Source organism: Polypterus senegalus, chromosome 2 (genome assembly GCF_016835505.1).
Source record: "Polypterus senegalus isolate Bchr_013 chromosome 2, ASM1683550v1, whole genome shotgun sequence".
Classification (NCBI taxonomy): Eukaryota; Metazoa; Chordata; class Cladistia; order Polypteriformes; family Polypteridae; genus Polypterus; species Polypterus senegalus.
This window is the reverse complement of record NC_053155.1, coordinates 270,458,583-270,478,353: the sequence shown is the minus strand read 5'-3', so window position 1 is coordinate 270,478,353 and position 19,771 is coordinate 270,458,583. Positions and strand designations below refer to the sequence as shown.

At 35.7% G+C, this 19,771-nt stretch overlaps 1 protein-coding gene across 2 annotated transcripts in view; it reads left to right on the top strand.

Annotated features, from left to right (window-relative positions):
• LOC120523875 (ribosomal protein S6 kinase alpha-3) overlaps positions 1-19,771 on the top strand; it is a 167,192-nt gene that overhangs the window by 41,720 nt on the left and 105,701 nt on the right. For both annotated transcript variants that reach the window (XM_039745555.1, XM_039745554.1), the window contains exon 2: positions 9,126-9,182. In XM_039745555.1, coding sequence (XP_039601489.1) covers positions 9,126-9,182 — 57 coding nt within the window. The remainder of the gene's footprint in view (positions 1-9,125; positions 9,183-19,771) is intronic.

The following is a 19,771-nucleotide window of genomic DNA, read 5'->3' as shown; positions in this document are numbered from 1 at the left end:
GATGGTTTACAAATATTAATCTCTTTGGTAGTGAAAAATGAACCAACTGAATGGAAATTTGAGAAACAAGTAACTTGCTTCTTAATAAAACAAGAATTTTTAATACAGTGAATTATTAATTTCAGGGTTAATAGCATCACCACAGTTAGTCTTATTTAATTCAAATTAAGATCAAATTTTTCGTCCATAAAGAAATACAAGAATTTGGAACAAACTCCAGAACTGAAGAAAGTGTCAGAAATTAATATGAGGTAGGTTTATTAAAGATAAAATATCTCTCCATATACTCTGAATTCTTTACAATGTACCTTAAGTCCAGGGAGTTTAAACACCTGTAATACAGATTATTTTTGTGTATATGGTTTGTATTGCATTGGTAAATCCAAATCCTTGTATAAAGGAAAGTTCATTATGCTTGTATTAGGGGTGCCTGCATTGCAAAACAGCCTGAGAGAATGTGGGATAACTGAATAAAATCTGCTTTTGTATTTTGTTTTGTCTGTTTAAAGATATCACAGATAATGGCATATTTTTTTAAACAACTGTATAAACCTAAAAAGGAGTACAGGGATTGCCAGCTGACTTGTACCAAATGGAAGATTTTATTTCAGTTTATATTTAAATTTTCCAGAAATTAAATTGGCTAAAGAACCAGGAGATTAAATCTTGATCAAAGCAGGGGTCAAAATTGGGAATCGATTGATTCTATGACAAAACCCAATACACGAGCAAAAAACTGATGTCATCCACCACAATTTTTGATACTGTGCCCTTTAATTGGTCATTACATCATGGCCTCAACTGCTCAAAATAGTGATGTCTGATAAAAACAAGATGGCATTGTGGTAATTCCATATCATGGTCAAAAAGTAACTTTGTGTTTTATTACACACAATTCTTGCTGTATGAAACAATAAACTGCCATTAAATGCATGCTCCTCTGCTATGTTTTTTTTTTTTTTTGGAATTTAAGAACAAGTTTGGTATTTTTCAAGTCACTTATTTCTTCACACTCATGGGATATTTTAGTTTTCCACGGGAAACTGCATTCTCAAGTGAAGCATATCTGATAAGTTTTAAAAAATAACTAGCACACTCTTGCATTTTATAAGGAAGGTGAAGGGTGCAGGAGTCTTGTTATAAAGAAAAGCCTTAAAACTTACTTTGAAGTACTGTAGGTGTATTAGGTAACAAAGGTTTATAATTTAAGAAAATCGTCCTTCCATGTTTTTGAGGCATTCTTGTAACATCAAAAGTAAACTGAACGTAGTGCCTTTTATCACAGAGTCTTGGCCTTATTCTCTCAAGGTAAGTATACATTTCTTTCTCATTTGTCTGCTTGCAGTGCCTCTCAAGGATGGAGCTATGACAACACAACACCAAATCTAACCCGTTACATTGTGTTATTTTCATAGCCTAGAGCACAGGTGTCAAACTTCAGGCCTGGAGGGCCGCAGCAGCTACAGGTTTTCATTTTAACCCTTTTCCTAATCAGTGACCTGTTTTCACTTCTAATTCACGTTTTAATAGCCCTGTTAGAAGGATTCGGTCCTCTGAATTGATTTGTCTTCTCGTTAAAATGCAGCCAAACAGAAAGGAGACGTGAAATGAGGTAACCAGCTAAACTGGGGCTTCAAACTCCAACCAGTTTCTTAATAAGAAGCCAATTCTTGCTTTTAAATAAACTATTTAATTCCACGGCTTATTGTTGGTCTCGTTCTGCCACAGCTGACATTTCCAAAACTGTTGATTTTCTGTTTTTAAGAACATCATCAAAGTGTTTTGGTGAGTTGAGAGATCAACCTTACTGAGACCTTCACCTTTCTTTATTTTCAGATATTGTGTGATGTGGCAGTTTGTTTTGTGTCTCATTATTGTTTGGCTGCTAATTAAGGAAAAAGAAACAACTAAAGGGCCTGAGTCGAGTTAATTAAAAGTAATTAGCAGCAAAAACTGGTCACTAATTAAGAAGATGGTTAGAATGAAAACCTGCAGCCACTGCGGCCCTCCAGGACTGGAGTTCGACACCCCTGGCCTAGAGAGCAAGGTTTATGACAAGCAGCTCAGTGAAAAAAGCACTTATGAGTTTCTTTGTACTTTTTACACAGCAGTAAATCTGATAAGAACTGATTACACTGCATTGTATTTTTAATAAAACCCTAGATTGTTGCAAGATCCAAACTACCACTCCCCTATGTTAAAACATTTGTACTTAACTTACTGGACATCAGCCTTATTAAGCTTAGGTGAGTTAACATTGCAAAGTGGCTGAGGTGTATGTGGGTGTATGTGGTGTGTATGTCTTCCTCCTGCAGTAAACCTGTTTCCTGTGCAAGGATTGTTCCTGCCTTGTGCGCTATGATTGTTTGGGATAGGCAAACACATCTGTTCAGTTCTTGTCACTTGACTGCATGTTACATGCCTGCTCAGTTTTCTCTCTCTGAAGTACACTTGTGCATTTTAGCAGCAGTAGGCAGTATCTTTGCAATATAAAGAAATAAGCTTCTGTATAGTGAAAAATATAAATGATTGTAATTGTGCCTTTTTCAGTTATTATTCTCTATTTCTCTATAGAATGGAAACAGCAATTGACATATTGGCCTCAATAATGGCAATAAGCACTGACTTTCCAAGGTGAATCCGTGCCCCTTTTGCTGAAACGGTGCTGCAGAGGAAATTGAATTAGGGTAGCTGGCGATTTGAAGGGCACAGTTGGTCTGCTTTTAAAATGGCTGAGTTTCAGAGCAATGGTCTGCTTTTTTACCTTCTTAATACATCATGTATACGCTTTTTTACAATATGTGTGTAATCTTAAAATAAGGATCAACACAGTATAATATTTTGGCTTGAAAACTGAATTATTCTGTAAGATTTAACTTTATTCTATACAACCGTGGTATTCTTCACCTCCAGTATAAAACACAAGAGTGGGTTGTTTGTTTATGTATGTATTATATTTGAATTATGTTGAAATCAGTTGTTTACTGCTTTTGTAACAGTCTGCTTATTTCACATGGCTGGAAAGTAATCTATGATTGTGTAATCTCAGTCTTGCTTTAGCATTAGAAGCCTCCACTAAACTTAATCAAATTTACCTGTGGTGTACAATTTCTGAACTTTCCAATTGTAATTTTATCTCACTTTTCAATATTTCAATTCCTGTTTCACTGCCAGTTATTTTTTATGAAGAGTTCTTTTTAACCTCCTGTGCATGTTAGTTTGGCATAAGGACCTGCTTTGCCTATTTCTACTGCTTTACTACTTCTTGAGAGGTGTGTTGTAATCAAATTAGCACGTCTTAATCTAAAATTGCCCTGCTCTACAGAATGTTTACCAGTTGACATTTCTGATCGTTTACTTAGTATTTGTATTCAAAGACCACAGAGCAAGTAAAGGTTAGTTATTTTGCAGTCTAGTTCTCTACATGTTTGTTATTTTTCATTTCCTTGCCCGAGGTCCCTGAGGCTAGAACTAATTGGGATTAAATGTTATAGTTTATTTAAAATACCTTTCTTCTGAAAACTTGTCCTGAAGCAATTTATCCTGTTATGTGTCAATTGTATGTCTATGACTTCTGGTAATACAGGTATGCCCATATTCTGTATTTAAAGTAAGCTGATATAAAACCAATTTTGAAAAAGTCAAATCATATTCCAACAACTACTGTCCCATTTCTACTCTTCATTTTATCTCAAAACTGAATAAGAAGATTGTTGCCTGGCAATTGCGAGACAATGTAGACTAGTTATGCTAGGTCTTTCAGTCCAGTTTTCCAGCATTCCACAGCACTGACACTGCATTAGTTAAAATGGTCTGTAGGGTTTGGCATTTGTACCTTTTAAACATATCACTGGGGATGGGGCATCACCATTTTTATGGAGTAAGCCAACATTGTTTTTTTTGCACTTCCTATAATTTTCAGTTTGGCCACAGAGTGTCCTCATTGTTAATGGCAATGCACTGTAACATTATGTTTAATGTAAAAAACACATACAGTAGATGAATGAATTGATGGCTAAGAAGATATCCGCCTTGCTAATTTGGCACTTCTTTGACTTCAAAGCAAATGAGCATGGTAAGCCAAAAGATTTAACCAAAATTATTTATTGACTAAGCAGGAAGTTTGCAAATGATTCACAAAGAACCTCTATAGATATTTGCATGTACACCATTCAGCAGACTACATGGGATTAACCAGTGTGGCTAGAACAAGTGCTAATGGTTTGTCTCACCAGCCATTAATTATTGCCACTTTAGATTTGGAAAAAGAAAAAATATAAGCAGGGCATTGAGGTATGGGCACAACATATCACAGCAATTTTATTCACATTTATTTGAATAAAATTGAATCAAATATATTTGCTTTATGCATTCTCTCGGAAGTGTTGTTTAATTTTTTATTTTTTTGGCTAAGGCACAAACATCAGCTTCAGCTCGTCCCAAACTTCAAACTTACCCCTGCAGGTTGATATCAGTCATAGCCTACAGTAAAATTAAGTTGTATGCTTTTCAGTTATAATAATCCCTGTGCAATGATAGGTCTTTGTGACCCATCAATTGTACCATCACACTGATCAGGCCCTCTTCTATATCGCCTTTTAAAGCCACACAGAAATTCATGGAGTCTCTTCCCATATGGGAGACTGATCTACATTTCTTGCGGAGCTAATTACAGAGCACTGAATGCACTGGCTTACTGTTGATTTGCATATTTAAAAAAAAAAAAAAAACTGGATAAGGTGTAAAGCCAGCACAGGTGGCAAGATATTTTAATGCACATGCAACATGCTTTTTGACAGTTATACATTTTTGAAATTGTATGTCTGTTTCTCAGTAGAGCTGTAGTTGTTCACTATAAAAAAATACGTAGACTGAAGAGCCGATTATGGTCATAGAACAACCCAAGCAGAATTTTTAATCCCACCAAACTTGATTTCATTTATACATCTAGACTGACTGCACTTGTGACTTTCAGAAATGCTGTAATTGCAGCATTGTTAGAACATCATCTACCTCTCTTGTCTTCTCTTACTAAAATGCTGCATTTGACTTTTTCTTCTTCTTTTGGCTTTCAATATCAGTAAAAAAATCTTTGGACAAAACTAATCCTGTGATGAGATGTGACTTTTTGAAGAGACTTTTTGGAAGGAAGTTCCGCGAGATGGAGACTTTTACCATGAGATTCTTTCAAGTCACACCCTACTTACAACTATTTTCAAACAAGAGCACGGTCATCAGGTGCATTCCAGCACTTAATCTGGACAGACACTAATCCATTAAAGGGCTTACTTATGAACACACACACACACATACAAACACGAAGATCCAGTTTAGAATGACCCATTCATCTAAATATGGCAGCTAGAAACAATGAAGTCAAATGAATTAAAGTGAAAATTGTCGAGCGTTTAAACGGCAAATTGATAAAATGTGTATCAATAGACTATGCTGAAGCAGTTGGTGGGGATCGTGCGGAAGATAAAAACATCAATTTACAATATCCCATAGAATATCTACAAGCGTTAACACCGTCAGGTCTTCCCCTGGCCGAATTACTGTTGAAACAAAGATGTAGCATAATGTTATTGTGTAATTTATGTATGAATGGTGGACTATGTAATGGAACAAGATTTGTATTAAAAATTGGTCGAACAATTCTAACATGTACAATTTTAACAGGTGACAAGAAAGGTAATGTAATACATATTCCGCGAATAACATTAGACACAAAAGGAGATCTTGATATGCCATTTGTATTAAAACACTTAGTTTCCCATTAGAATAGCTTTTGCTATGACAATTACAGGGACAAACATTCGAAACGTTGGTTTATTTATTAGAGCGAAAGAAACGATATTCACTCACAAGCAGTTATACGTTGCATTGTCACAATGTAAATCCAAACATGGAATCAAAATTCAATGCTATCTTGAAGAAAAGTTCATTCCAAATATTGTTTTAACAGAACTTTTAAAGTAAATGTGAAAATAATGCATATGTAACAATTCCCATGAAAACAACAATCTCTTTAAATTGTATATCCGGTTAACCAAACCCAGGTGTTGGCAAGCAACGCGAGCAGGGAGCGGAGCCCTCTAAGATATGTTTGTATATGTACAGTACATCCGGAAAGTATTCACAGCGCATCACTTTTTCCACATTTTTTGTTATGTTACAGCCTTATTCCATAATGGATTAAATTCATTTTTTTCCTCAGAATTCTACACACAACACCACATAATGACAACGTGAAAAAAGTTTACTTGAGGTTTTTGCAAATTTATTAAGAATAAAAAAACTGAGAAATCACATGTACATCAGTATTCACAGCCTTTGCCACGAAGCTCAAAATTGAGCTCAGGTGCTTCCTGTTTCCCCTGATCATCCAGTAATTTGTCCAGTATGCCATAACACAATATTTTTAGAAACTTAAATGCAGATATTAAAGGGGCTAGAAGTGGAACAAAAGAAACGCCATGCAGCGTAAACATAGTTGGTTACCAATTAGCACTTGGTCATAGAAGGAACCAGAGAAGATTTTTGGAGAGGGTTTCCCCATTGCGAGCATTTATCTCCCAGTGTTTTGTAGATGCTTCTTTGCTGCTGAATTTTAAAGGTCTGAATGTGTGACCACCCGCAAGTATCCTTCAAAGAAGATGGTTTTGCCTCAGAGTCCAGCTGTGGTGTGTGGTAGATCAAACGGTACAAATATCTAGGCATTGATTCAGGCTGGTGGGAGTGTGTGGAGCCATGTGAAAGTAATTGCTTGATGGGGTTGTAGGGTAGCCAAGAAAGGAGATGGCAGTTGGTATCACCTGTAAAAACTATCCGGGTTGTTAAAATACATTTGTACCACCTATGCTAAATTTATCAAATAATGAAGTTTCTTACAGCAAACTAAAATCCCGGTATGCACCTACCAACAGTGTATTCAAATGGCGGCCTGTTTGCCACATAAATCCCAGAAGCAACCTCCGAGTGGCCCTGCCTGTGGTCTCACCAGAAATGCAGAGAGAAACTGAGAAAAACACATTTTGCATGCCTTTAGAAATTTCTACAGTAGTAAAGACCACAAAAGCAACACTCTGCATAGCCTAGCAATATTCAACCGACAATGTAGTGTGTTATTGTGTGTCTAGAAGTGGTGGTAGTAGTTTATAATACTTTGACAACTTGTCAAATAAGACACACCGGAGCCATTTTTTGGGGAAATCTTCAAAATGCTGTCTTTTTATTTGGTGTGTTGCACTATAAATGGTTCCCTGTGTTACACTGTTAGTGCTGCTGCCTAGCTGTAAGATCATGAGTTCGCATTATGTGTCCTCCGTACGTAGAGTTTGCAAACCGCTTTGAATAATCAGGAAAACACTAAACAAAGTTAAAGATCATTATTATTATTAATACCACACCTAATCTGAGTGACAAGGACACCTCCCAAAAAAAAAAAAGGCTTTTCTGCCTCTTCCTGCTGTTTTACCATTCGCTCCCCACTCACCCTGATCCTGTAGCTCAGCTCTCTCTAAGGAGGTGCCCTGAGCCCTCACAAAGTGCTTTCCGCCAAAGCTCCAACCTTCACAGCCCATGAAGTAGTGAGACATGTCAAAATATCAACATAGTGTGGAATGTGCAAACCTTGTTCCCTCTGTGTGCAGTAGACATTGTATTCATGCATGTAAATTACTGCTATCACTTGTTATGGGTGTGTACATTGATAATTTTGATAGCATTGATAGATTTTTTTTATTCTATTAAATGCACTTTGTAATGTGCCTGGATCATTTATGACCAAAACGTTTATTTTATTTCAGAAGTGAAACAAATGTTATTGCTAACACTGTGCACTATTTTATTTGTATGCATTTTGGGATGTGCCTTGGTCAGATATGACCAAAACGTTTATTTTTTTTATTTCAAAAGTGGGAGGAAAAAAAAGTATTGCCACTACCTCAGATTCTGTTCAGGTATAACTTTTTGTTATGCAGCGTCTGATGTACCTGTGTCAGGTGTGACAAAAATTTAAAGGGAAACAATGAATAAACATTGTGTTTTTCAATACATTTATTTCTGTTGGTTTAAAATTTGGTATTACCTTCTGCTTACCAGCCACTCAATAGTCTTGCCCAATTAAATTTCTTGGTTTGAAAGTCTGGCTCAACTGAATTTATACTTGAATAGCCCTGGCATAGTGTTAAAAGTCTGAATAATAACATGAATTTAATTTGAAAAAAAAAAAGCTTTCTGGCTCCTTTGTAACTGTTGTATTTCATGATTTAATGTGTCAGTTGTACAGAGTTATGTAGTGGTTAATTGTTATGATGTGTTACAGGAAAAATGTGTATTCTGATGTTTATTTTATTATGTTTATTTTTATTTTGTAAGACAAAAATACAAACACATATTTAAAACACCAGCATGTATTTTTGATATAGTTCGTTTTTACTTTCTCCATATTTCATATATGGATATAGTACTGTTTTTATTAAAAAATCAACCTCAATTTTTCAATGGAAAAATACGTTTTCATAATCCTAGAACATTTTTGAGCAGTTTTGGAAAGATATGCATCTGTGTGTTAGTGGTGAAAATTTTGTGGGCACTGTAACATGAGAATGCATAGATGAATTCTTAAAGAAATTTTGCAGACAAGTTGCAGTAATTAGTTCTAAGAGCTGATTCGATTTTGAGTGAATTCCAGCTATTCATCCTTAAGGTTTTAAAGATGATTCAGAAATAAACTAATATAATTGCAAAAAACAATCCAAAACTTGAGCCTTGTGATTTTAAAGTTAAAAATTCAACATCATATGCAGTATTCACAATAGCTTAATTCTAATTAGAAAGGAGCATTGATTACATGCTATGCTTTCACTATTTACAGTGACAGAATTGCTTTTAAAATGGACAAAAATGTGAAAATAAATGTTGGTACTATTGCACCTTAGGTATATTTCAGTAAATTCACATTGTGTACTGTACTGTATTTATAATTGTAAACAGAGAGAGTCATGTGCTGACCTCATTAGATTTTTGTATTTGTGGTAGTGTTTAGAAAGTGTAAATCCAATGTCGGGACTGGAAGAAATATTTTCGTTTCAGGCCACTAACCTTTTTTTTTAAATGAACAGAATGGACATCAAATTGTTGATGACTCAATGGGAGAAGATGAAATACCTTCATCTAGTGTAAGTAAAGAAATTCACTGACTTTCATAGTAAAGATTTGAAAGAAGAATGAAAGGAAAATATTTCATTTAAATTTTATAGATGGCGAAGTCTGTGTGTGTTTACAGTATATGAACGATTTGCATGTGTAGGTACAGTATGTACTGTATGTATGTATATACAGTAGTCTACAATATATAATAGAAACTGATTTGTCCCTCCAATACTAAATTTTGTTTTGTGTAACCAGCATTAATGTTTGCAAGATGTATGAATGTACATGTACATCTAATGGAATGTATTTAGTATTGTGTCTAGTAATAAAAGTGCATTGCATTTTTCTTTTTAAAAGTTGTTCCATCACAAACATTAGCACTGCTGTTAAGAATCCTTTACCAAATGTTGTATTATTGAGTCAACACACAAGCTGACATTATGACATAATAAAGGAAATTTTAAAATTGAAAAAATATGTAAGAAATAAAAAAGAGTGATAGAGGGAGCACTGGTAGTAATTTGATTTGAGTCCTTTAGTGACAGTAATGTGCAAAATGAGAGCAGGAATAAGTCATGTGGAGAATAATGTCCTGAAGTGGGTGAGTAGTGTTGTACATACTGTGGAATGCACTTATACTTTTTCAAATTCATTTTAATTTGATGATGCTTCTGCACTTAGAATTAAGTGCTCGATGAATTCTCTCTCTCTCTCTCTCTCTCTATCTATCTATCTATCTATCTATCTATCTATCTATCTAAGCATTTGAAGTCTGAATCACAATCTGATTGTATGGGTGGTTACCTACTAGGTAACACATGTGGTTGGTCTGCAAGTCGGCAAATATCTGCCAGGGGTGCCCTCTTAGTTGCGAGAAGCAGATCATAGAATGGTACATAGTTAACTGTCAAATAATGCAAAGATTACGCGACACATGTTTCGCCCTATTTTGGGCTCATCAGGCATACATGCTCCACTGCACCCACAAATACACATTCCCACCTACATACCAGTACTCTGCCAGTTAGCATTACCAGTTAACTGAAAACACTTGACTTTGGGGATATAAAAGGAAAATATGCCCAGAGGAAATCCCGTATAGAAACAGGTACACAGTGACTGGGATTGGACTTCAACCCTGAATACTGGATCCATGAGGTAGCAGCACTAAATAGTATGGAATACTTCTGGTATTTGTGTTTGTATACAATGCATATGTACTATATATTCAGTGAGGTTAAAAACGTATTTGACCCTTCCTGATTTCCTCTGTTACTGCAAGTTTATGACACCAGAAATTTCGTTCAAAATATAATCTTGAATAAAGAACTCCTAGGATCAAGGAATATATGTTTTAAACCTAATTTATTAATCCAACAAAAACATTATTTAACACCAGTGGGCATTGTGCGAAAAAAACATTTGTCTGTTGTTAGATCAACCCAATGGATAATAAGAGCCAAATTATTGAAAATAGCCAGGCTTCATTACAATCAGTCCTTCTTTAGTATAAACATCCTTTAATTTGATCCTTACACTCAAAGTCAAATTGCCAGCACAAAGACTCAACAGGCAAATAATGCTCCAATCAAAGAAATAGTTATGATTTTTATCAGTGTGTAAGCCTACAAGTCATTCATAAGGCTGTGGGACTCCACTTAACCACAGTATTAGCCATAGTAAAAGTCCAAACCTAAACCCTGTAGAATTGCTGAGGCAAGGTCATATGGCAAGCAGTTTATATTTGAAATCTTAACCAGTGTTTGTCAATTGAAGCAGTTGTACAGGGAAATGTTTATAGAAATGGCTCAAATTCTTCTACATTCATAAAAAAGACTGGTACTAAATTATAGGATGCATTTAGTTGCAGTCATAGTGGCAATCAGGAAAGAAGCCAAATACATTTTAATGCATTTTGTGTGTTTGTGAAAGACATACTGTATGTACAATATATAGGACTGTGTGCACATGTGTTGCTTTCTAATACATTTATTTGTTGCTGGCTTTATTTATTTGATCAAAAATAGCCTCTAAAGTCTGGAAATGCTTTCTATTGATTCTCTTAGTCCCTTCTGTAATGTTTAAGTATTAATATTGAATTTTTCTGAAGATGCAGTTTAAAATAATGCATTGATCAAGTTAAGTGGCTCTTACGGTAACATGAGCTCAATCTGAGAGACATTATAAGCTTTTTTACACCATTGAAAAAGTCTGAAGTCTTCAGTTATTGCTTAAAGACATGTTAATCTGAACACAGGAAATACGTAGGAAAAGTGAAAGAGATTATTTTATTCAGCATTGGTAGAAATAGTAAGCATTTCCCAGAATGAAATTGCTTCTTTGGTTAAGCATTAACAAATGCCACATATAAATGGTTGGATTTTAGCCATAATGATTCAGTGTATCTATACTAAGCTGTTCAGTTTAAGCCTTAGATGATCAAATCAAGACTCACTGATACTGTGGTATGATGTATTTGGAAAAGAATAAATGCATAGTATTTATTAGTCATTCACATCAAATGTTAATTGAATGAGTAATTGAATAAGTCATATATGATGGAAGCAATTCAACAAATAAATGATATTGTCTGTTGCATATATTTCTGTAAAAATGAAAGAGAGCCAGGCAAAGTAGTGGAAAACCATGACAAAGGAGCTGAAAAAAGCTGGGGGAAAAATACAGTCTATACTATAGATAGTAGTGATGGTTTACTGCCATAAAAGTGCTGTTAATATGTTTAACCAAATGCCCATGTAACTACTTAATCATATTTAGATTGTTTAACACTGAAATAGGAGTTGATAGAAAGAAGAATTGTGTTGTCCTCTGTGTAGAACGCAATAGAACATAAATTAAAAGCTCACTGTTTTTGTTACACTAGAAGTACTTTTGTTCATGTTTCATGAAAGGATTATTTTAATGTTATTTTAAAACTTTGCATTTACTCTGTGTAGTCCAACATGTTTTCTTCCCTCTCAAAGCTTTCTGGCCCAGCAGCAGACTGGCATCATGTCCATTGTTGTTTCCTGCCTTCTGCCTGGTGGTGCCTGCTGTTCCCCTGCAGCAGTGAATTGGTTTAGATGGTTTTTGAACATGTTGGTTTGAGAGAAAGATGGCAAAACACACAGTGCATCACAGCTTGCACCGCCAAAAGTGCCTATAATAGACACGTGAGCATCACAAGTGGACCAGGGAGCAATGGCATAAGGTGGCCTGGTCTGTTAAATAATAATTTTTTTAGATCATGTGGACAGCTGGGTGTGTGTACGTTATTTACCTGGGGAATAGAAGGCAGCAGGATATAATATGAGAAGACTGTAAACTGGCAGAAGCAGTGGGATGTCCTGGGTAATGTTCTGCTGAGAAACAATGGGTTTTGGCATTCATGTGAAATGTTTCCTTGACACGCATGATCTATCTAAAGGATGTTGCAGACCACATACACCCCTTCACAGCAGTGGTATTCCGGTATTCCCTGATGGAAGTGACCTATTTCAACAGGGTAAGTTTTCTTGCCACGCTAAAAAAAATGTTCAGGAATGGTTTGAGGAACATGACAAAGAGTTCAAGGTGTTGACTTAGCCTCCAAATTCCCCAGATCTCAGTTTAATCGAGCATTTGTGAAAAACCAGTCCATTCTGTGGAGGCTCCTCCTCCCAACTTACAGGACTTAAAGGATCTGGTAGTAACACCTTGGTGCCAGATACTACAGAACACCTTTAAAGGTCTTGTGGAGTTTATGCCTAGAAAGGTCACGGCTGTTTTGGAATACAGGGAAAACCCACACAGTGTTAAACAGGTTATTTTATAGTTGTGTGTGTATATGTGTGTGTTTTGTGTGAATGTATATGTATACGCACACACATATACTGTACATGTATATACAGTATGTATATGTATATATGCATGTGTGTATATGAAAACCTGTTTTCTTTTATTATATTTGTATTACGTATTTAATTTTTTTTTGCAATTTGTAATAGGCATATTTAAATAAGCACAGCTGAACATAGAGCTAAACACTTTTTTCGTTAAGTGTCGTTTTAACATTTACATATTAAGATAACTGCCGTCAGTTCTGAAGACTCTCTGACTTTCAACTGTAGTCAGTGCATTATTGTGATAAGGGGGCCATTTGCTCTACCCTCCTAAAGAATTACTATAAATACTTGTTTTTGAATGCATTTGTTCAGTATATTGAAAAATTATTCTGTGTTTGTTTTTTTTTTGTAATTTCTTTCATAAAATATTATCAAACCTTAATATAAAACGTAACATTAGATAAATAACTTACAAATAGTAATGCAACTACTACACAAGCCACATTTGCAAATGATATTTTGTGAGATGTTAGCATTCCAGCAGATTCTTAGGCATTCATGATGCCTCATGTTTTGGGATCTGTGTACATGTTATTGAGTGGCACACTGCAGAGATTCTTATAACAAATCTTCTATCCTTCTATATAAAAGCGGTCGGGATTGTCCTTCCATCCTGTGAGTGCTAAGCAGGCGTGGAGTTTCACACACGCCCCGTCCATTTTGCAATGCACGATGGGATTTGTAGTTTCGTTTTTCCAGGTAAAAGATGATTTTCTACTCCAGACTGTGCGATATCTTCTTCTTGTTCTTTCTTACTATATAAAAGCGGTCGGGATTGTCCTTCCGTCCCGTGAGTGGAAAGCGTAGCGGTATTCCGCTTATCACAGACTTACTACTTGCAGCTTGCGGTACAAAGCGACATGATGTGAGCAGAGTTCTGGTGCTCCCATTGTTCCCTTGCTTTTGTGTGCAATGCGCTGGAAAAATAGACAAAATTATGTCTCTGGAAATAATTAATGTTGATGGAGTACAAATGCCTCTCCGTGTAGTAAATATCAGGGGGATTCAAAAGGGCGACCTCAATATAGAAAAAAAAATTTACATTTCATCACAAAAATAACAGAAACTACGAGTATTAAAGTAATTCAGCTCAAATGCAATATAACCAAATTAATGAGTTTGTATAAATATCAAATTGATCTACATATTGAATTGCCTTAAGAAGTGGTCAACTTAAAAGTCGGTCGCCTTAAAAGGCGGGTCAGCCTAGTGTTTTCATAATGCTGCAGCAAGAAGTATACTAAAAAAAGGCATGCAATTTACAAGTTTTGTCAGATTAAAATCAGATACTCTGGCACTCAACAAACTGATACTCTAGTTCCAACCCCAGCTCACAAGATGCGTTGAAGGTTTGTTTATACTTAAATTTAACATTTTTAATGTCCATTCACCTACACACACTGATGATAGGAAAAAGACAGGAGTAAATCAAGAAATCTCGGCTAAAATCACATTTTTCTTCAGTATTAATAAGAGAACACTCTGTTGGCTCATTTACTGATTGGCCAAAGTTCATTTTCACATGAAGTGCAATCTGGTCTGATCTGCAGAGAAGCTCTGCACACAGCGAAAAGAAGTTTAATGTCCTTAAAATAAAGACTGAAAGGCATATGACACAGAAAATGAGTCCTTGCCTAACCTCCCTCCATGGTTAATTACAGTGGAATGGTAATCCAAATTTGAGTGGCTGCATAACATGTTAACACTTTTTGCATGAAATTTTAATTGATTGTTGTGGAAAATATCACATAAACGATGTACATTACCTCCTGCCAATATATATAATGTAGACATAATTTAAAATGCAAGTATAAATTCAACAATGTTTAAATATGAAACATTTAAATCGGAAAGCATAGTTTGACAGCCTGCCACAAACATAAACAGCTCACACTGACACACCAAAATGTATAGTTAGACGGTGTTTGTGATACCATAGTTGAATAGTCTCCGTCTCACTATAGATGTTACTGAAATGTTTGACATACATGAACACAATTAAAAAAAGATTTAAATGGGAACTAATGCAAAGGTTTTAATTATTAAGTGTACCAGCTGTAGAGTGACACATTTTTTCCTAGGGAGATAATTTTAACTTTGAATAAAAAGGGAGTAATAAATGGAAGTAGTGATTCGATGTACTTGATAAAGATAAAAGTGTATCATGAGATGCTTGGCCTGCCTTTCATGTAGTAGGTAGCCAGTGTTTTTCTTCAAGTTTACCAAGTAGACATGGCATAAGACAAATAGGATTTTTTTTTCCCCCCATAAACTTTGAAGAGGCTTAATTTATTTTTTTGTGCTCTTTGAATCACAGCTGTGGAAGTGCACTGTTAAATGCTAATGCTGCATATATTGTGTCACAAATTTTGTCATGGCTCCTTCATCCTGTATTTACACTTTCATGGCTTTTTTATGCGATGAGATAGAGAAAGAGCTTAATCAAACAAATGAACATATCCTTAGCATGAATGCAACTAGTAATTATTCAAATAAAGAGAAAACTTTATTCAGTAGGGTTAAATTGTTAATTAAGAAGATTCCCCTCATAGTGCCAGGCAGCCTAATTGTAGCAGCCACCATCTGGGTGTTGTAGTGTGAAGTTCAAATAAACATTTTTACCTTTTTACGGTTTTGTTGATTTTTTTTTTTCTAGTTTGTGCCAGTGCCTTAAGTTTACTTTAAGATTTTAAACCAGATGATCTTTTTTGTTATTTTAATTTCACCCTCAAAAAAATCTGTCATGCTCTGTTATGATGCGTGGTAAACTTTTAGTTTGAGACATTGAAATAAAACATTACAATAAATGTAAGCTGCATATCGCACTTTAATGTCCAGCGGTAGATTACACACTTAAAGCAAAAAATCAGAGCAGGTTTCATATGAGTGATCTGCTGAAGCAATGTAAAAATGTAATGTTTTATATTAAGATTAAAATATTGAAAACTGCCATGTACGGTTTGCTACTTTAATCTTATAAGCAGTTTTCCATCCAGAAAGTTTTGCGGTTGCTGCTACATTCCCAACACGAGTCCCCAAAGATTTCAGTATGAACACTAGCCACTACACCACCAGATCGTACTGTTCCAAATTATCAATAGTAGAGAGCTAGATTAAAACTATTGATTATTTATTTATAGGTTTCTGTTACTGAATTCGACACAGCTCACTCTTTACTGATTGGTTGTGCATTTGTGTCCTGCAGTGGACTGGCACACCATTTTTCCTTCTTGCCTTCCACTCAGTGCTGCTGCAATACTCACTGGCTTCCTGTGACCCAAAACTGGACTGGTTCAACCCTTCAGTACATGCTGGAGTAAATGTATACTTTTATTCGGCTCTTTTCCCATGATTTCAGAATGCCTTTGTAATTACCCTCTACATCATTTGCTGTCATCAGGTGGACACTTGTATATTGCAGGACTTTTTTTTTTTTTAAAGTAACACAACTATTTTTACTTTAACAAAGTAAGTACAGTCAATCCTCAGAATTTGCACATTTAACTTTAGTGACTTCAAGTATTTTCTCATTTTTATTTGTATTCTTTTACTTTTGTGTTTTCAACCTTTGCACATTCATAAGCTTTGTGGCTATGTGTAGTGGAGAAAATAATTTGGAGGCACAAGTTTAGGGAGTGGTAATAGCTTTTATTTATTTATTTATTTTTTAATGAGAATGGAATTTGGACCTCGCTCTGATATGCAGGGAAGGGCGTGGTCTAGTATAGATTTTTGCACAAGATTTGATTATGAAACATCACACATTTCAAGGTTTAATTGATATTTCTTTACTGGGGGCAAGGGTGAAATGAACTGGATACTGTATCTGCCTTCCTCACACTACTGTTCTAGAGTAAAGAGTTACCTGTGCATTTATTGCATATTTTCTTTGGCTAAAAAAAAAAAATCAAGTTTTATTGTGCCTTCAAAGCATAGTGCAAGTCCTATGGGGTCTAGCCCAAGTGTGCTAAGTCAGTGATGTAGAAGTGAGAAAATAAAGGTGTTAGATACATTTTCTGGTGAAATGTTGGCAGTTGCTATCTGCCATGAGTTTGGTGTTAATGATTTGGATAGAGATATTGAGACTGCTCATCCCACCGTCGATCTCAGTTTCAAGGTTAAACATACCTGCTATGCTGCATATACAGAGACCCTTAACCCTTAACTACTCACACCATTTCTCATCTCATAAGTATTTGCGCGGTGTACTTTATGCACCAGTGTTAATGGCTATTTATATGCACACTGTGAGGTTGTAATAAAAAATATTGCAATGATTTTTAATTGTACATGTTTTTAATGTGTGTTGTGGGCTGGCGCCCTGCTCGGGGTTTGTTTCCTGCCTTGCGCCCTGTGTTGGCTGGGATTGGCTCCAGCAGACCCCCGTGACTCTGTAGTTAGGATATAGCGGGTTGGATAATGGATGGATGGATGTTTTTAATGTAATTTAATACCATATTACTGAATAGTATAACACAGTCTAGGACTATCTGAAAATAAACCTGATCCATTTATCATCAGTCACACTTCATCCAGTGCAGGATTTGCACATGTATCACATTTCACTTCAGTTGTGGAATGTTCTTTGCAGACAAAGTCATTGCAAGAAAAACATCTCATCGTTGTCATACATACATAAGTACCTGCGCAGTGTACCAAACGCACTATATGGAACTGTGCATCCACCCATAAAACCGGCTGGGGGCACACTGAAAGGAAACCATTGCGACAAATGTACTTGTAGTGAATCAAGCTGAGGACAGATGGCAGATGCTGCCGGTAGGTTTAAGTAAAAGGACATTGGACAAAAATAACTGAAATTGCTGTATAAAATACAGCAGCGTGAGTATTTAAGGGTTAAGCATCTGAAGCAGCGCATGTGGCATTCAAAGGACTCTAATAGCATGAAGGAAAGGATCCTCTGGTCTGATGAGACAGAAATTGAAGTCTTTTGGCAGAACTCCTAGCACTATGTTTGGTGAAGGCCAGGCATTGCTCATCACCTGTATAATACCTCACCTGTGGCATTATGGGGATATTTCTCAGTGGCAGGGACAGGAAGACTCAGAATTGAGGGAACATCAAATGCAGCCAAATACTTAAAGGTTCTTGATGAACTCTGCTGGAAAAGTGTACACAGTCTCATTCTGGGATGTTGGTTCACCTTTCACCACAAAAATTATCTGAAGCATGCAGCCAAGACAATGCTGGAGTGGTCTCTGACTGTCCTTGAGTGGCTCAGCCTGTGGAGACGCCTGAACATGGTAGTTAACCTCAAGCTCAATTATGGGAAATGTCTTATCTACCAGGAAGAGTGTGATAAACTGCCCAAATCCACGAGTGCAAACTGCAACGCTTGTAAGATTTACCCAAGAAGACTCGTAGTTGCAATTGCTGCCAGAGGAGCTTCTACAAAATACTAAATTAAGGGTCTGAATAACTCTATAAATGAGAGATTTCAGTTTTTGATTTTTAATTAATTTTCAGACCTTTCTTAAAACGTATTTTCACTTTGTCATTAGATTAGATAAACTTTATTAATCTCTAGGGGAAATTTAGATGCATGCAGCAGCAGAAATATAAAAAAGTTACATACTCACAGGACAGTAAATCAGTCACTCGAAAGGTAGACTGGTAATAAATAAATGTGCATTGTGCAGAAATTGCAAAATTAACTTAGAGTGTTAGCATTAAGTTTCTAACATCTGGAGGAAGAATTGAATTGTCTAATAGCAGGCTATGGGCTACTGAGTGCAGATTGATAAATGAAAATGTCAAATTTATCCACTTAAAATTAAATCTGCTATGCAATAAAGTATACAGAAAGTGAAGTGGTCTGAATCCTTTCTAAATCAAATGTGCCTGTCTAGGCAACATTTATAAGTCGCTTGTATTTCTGCGACTTGGGGTACAGTATCACTTTATCTTGATGTATTGAAACAATCATAGTTAATGGGGATAGAAAAATACTACTGGAAATAAAAGAAATAGAGTTATATATTATTGAACAAAAGCAGCAGGTTGAATAAACAAAAGACTAAACTTATAAAGAAAAATGAATAACTATTATTAGCTTTTGTAACTGTCAAACCAAAAAAAATGAGTGTGCAGTAGGTGAATAAAACAAATCAAATCATGTAACATGATTTAGGACATAAGACAGATCATTAAATGTGCTCAGCCCTAAGGAGAACGTGTATCTAATATAAAGATCCAGAAAGCTTCACTTGGTAATGTAAGGATGTTAATTTCCTCACCCCGGGTATAACTTCACTGTTTCAAACACCACACATTTTACGTTGCTAGCTGAACATGAGTCTAAAAAAATGTTATGTTCCAAGACCATGTTTCTCACATACAGAGATATTTTTCAGTTTTCCCCCACAAAAGCAAGGGACAAGAACATACAGTAATAACAAACTAATGATTTCTTGTGTGATAATGTCACCAATGTAAGATGAAGATGTTGAAATTGGCATCTGGTAAGGAATTTCCCAGGCAGTTAAAACTGTAGGAAAATGCAAAGCTAAAGGGAGTACTTGGCTTAGCTTTCTAAAGCTTAAGACTGTTTTTTTCTTTTAAAGACCTCTTGTGAAAGCAACATGAAGGAAGTGTCACTGTCATCAGCAGGTAATCTCTGGTAGAAAAGGAAAACGGGAACATGGGAAAGTTTAGAATTTTTCCTGTATTGTTGGGTCTTTGCCTGTGTGCAGGTGACTTGGTTTGGAGCT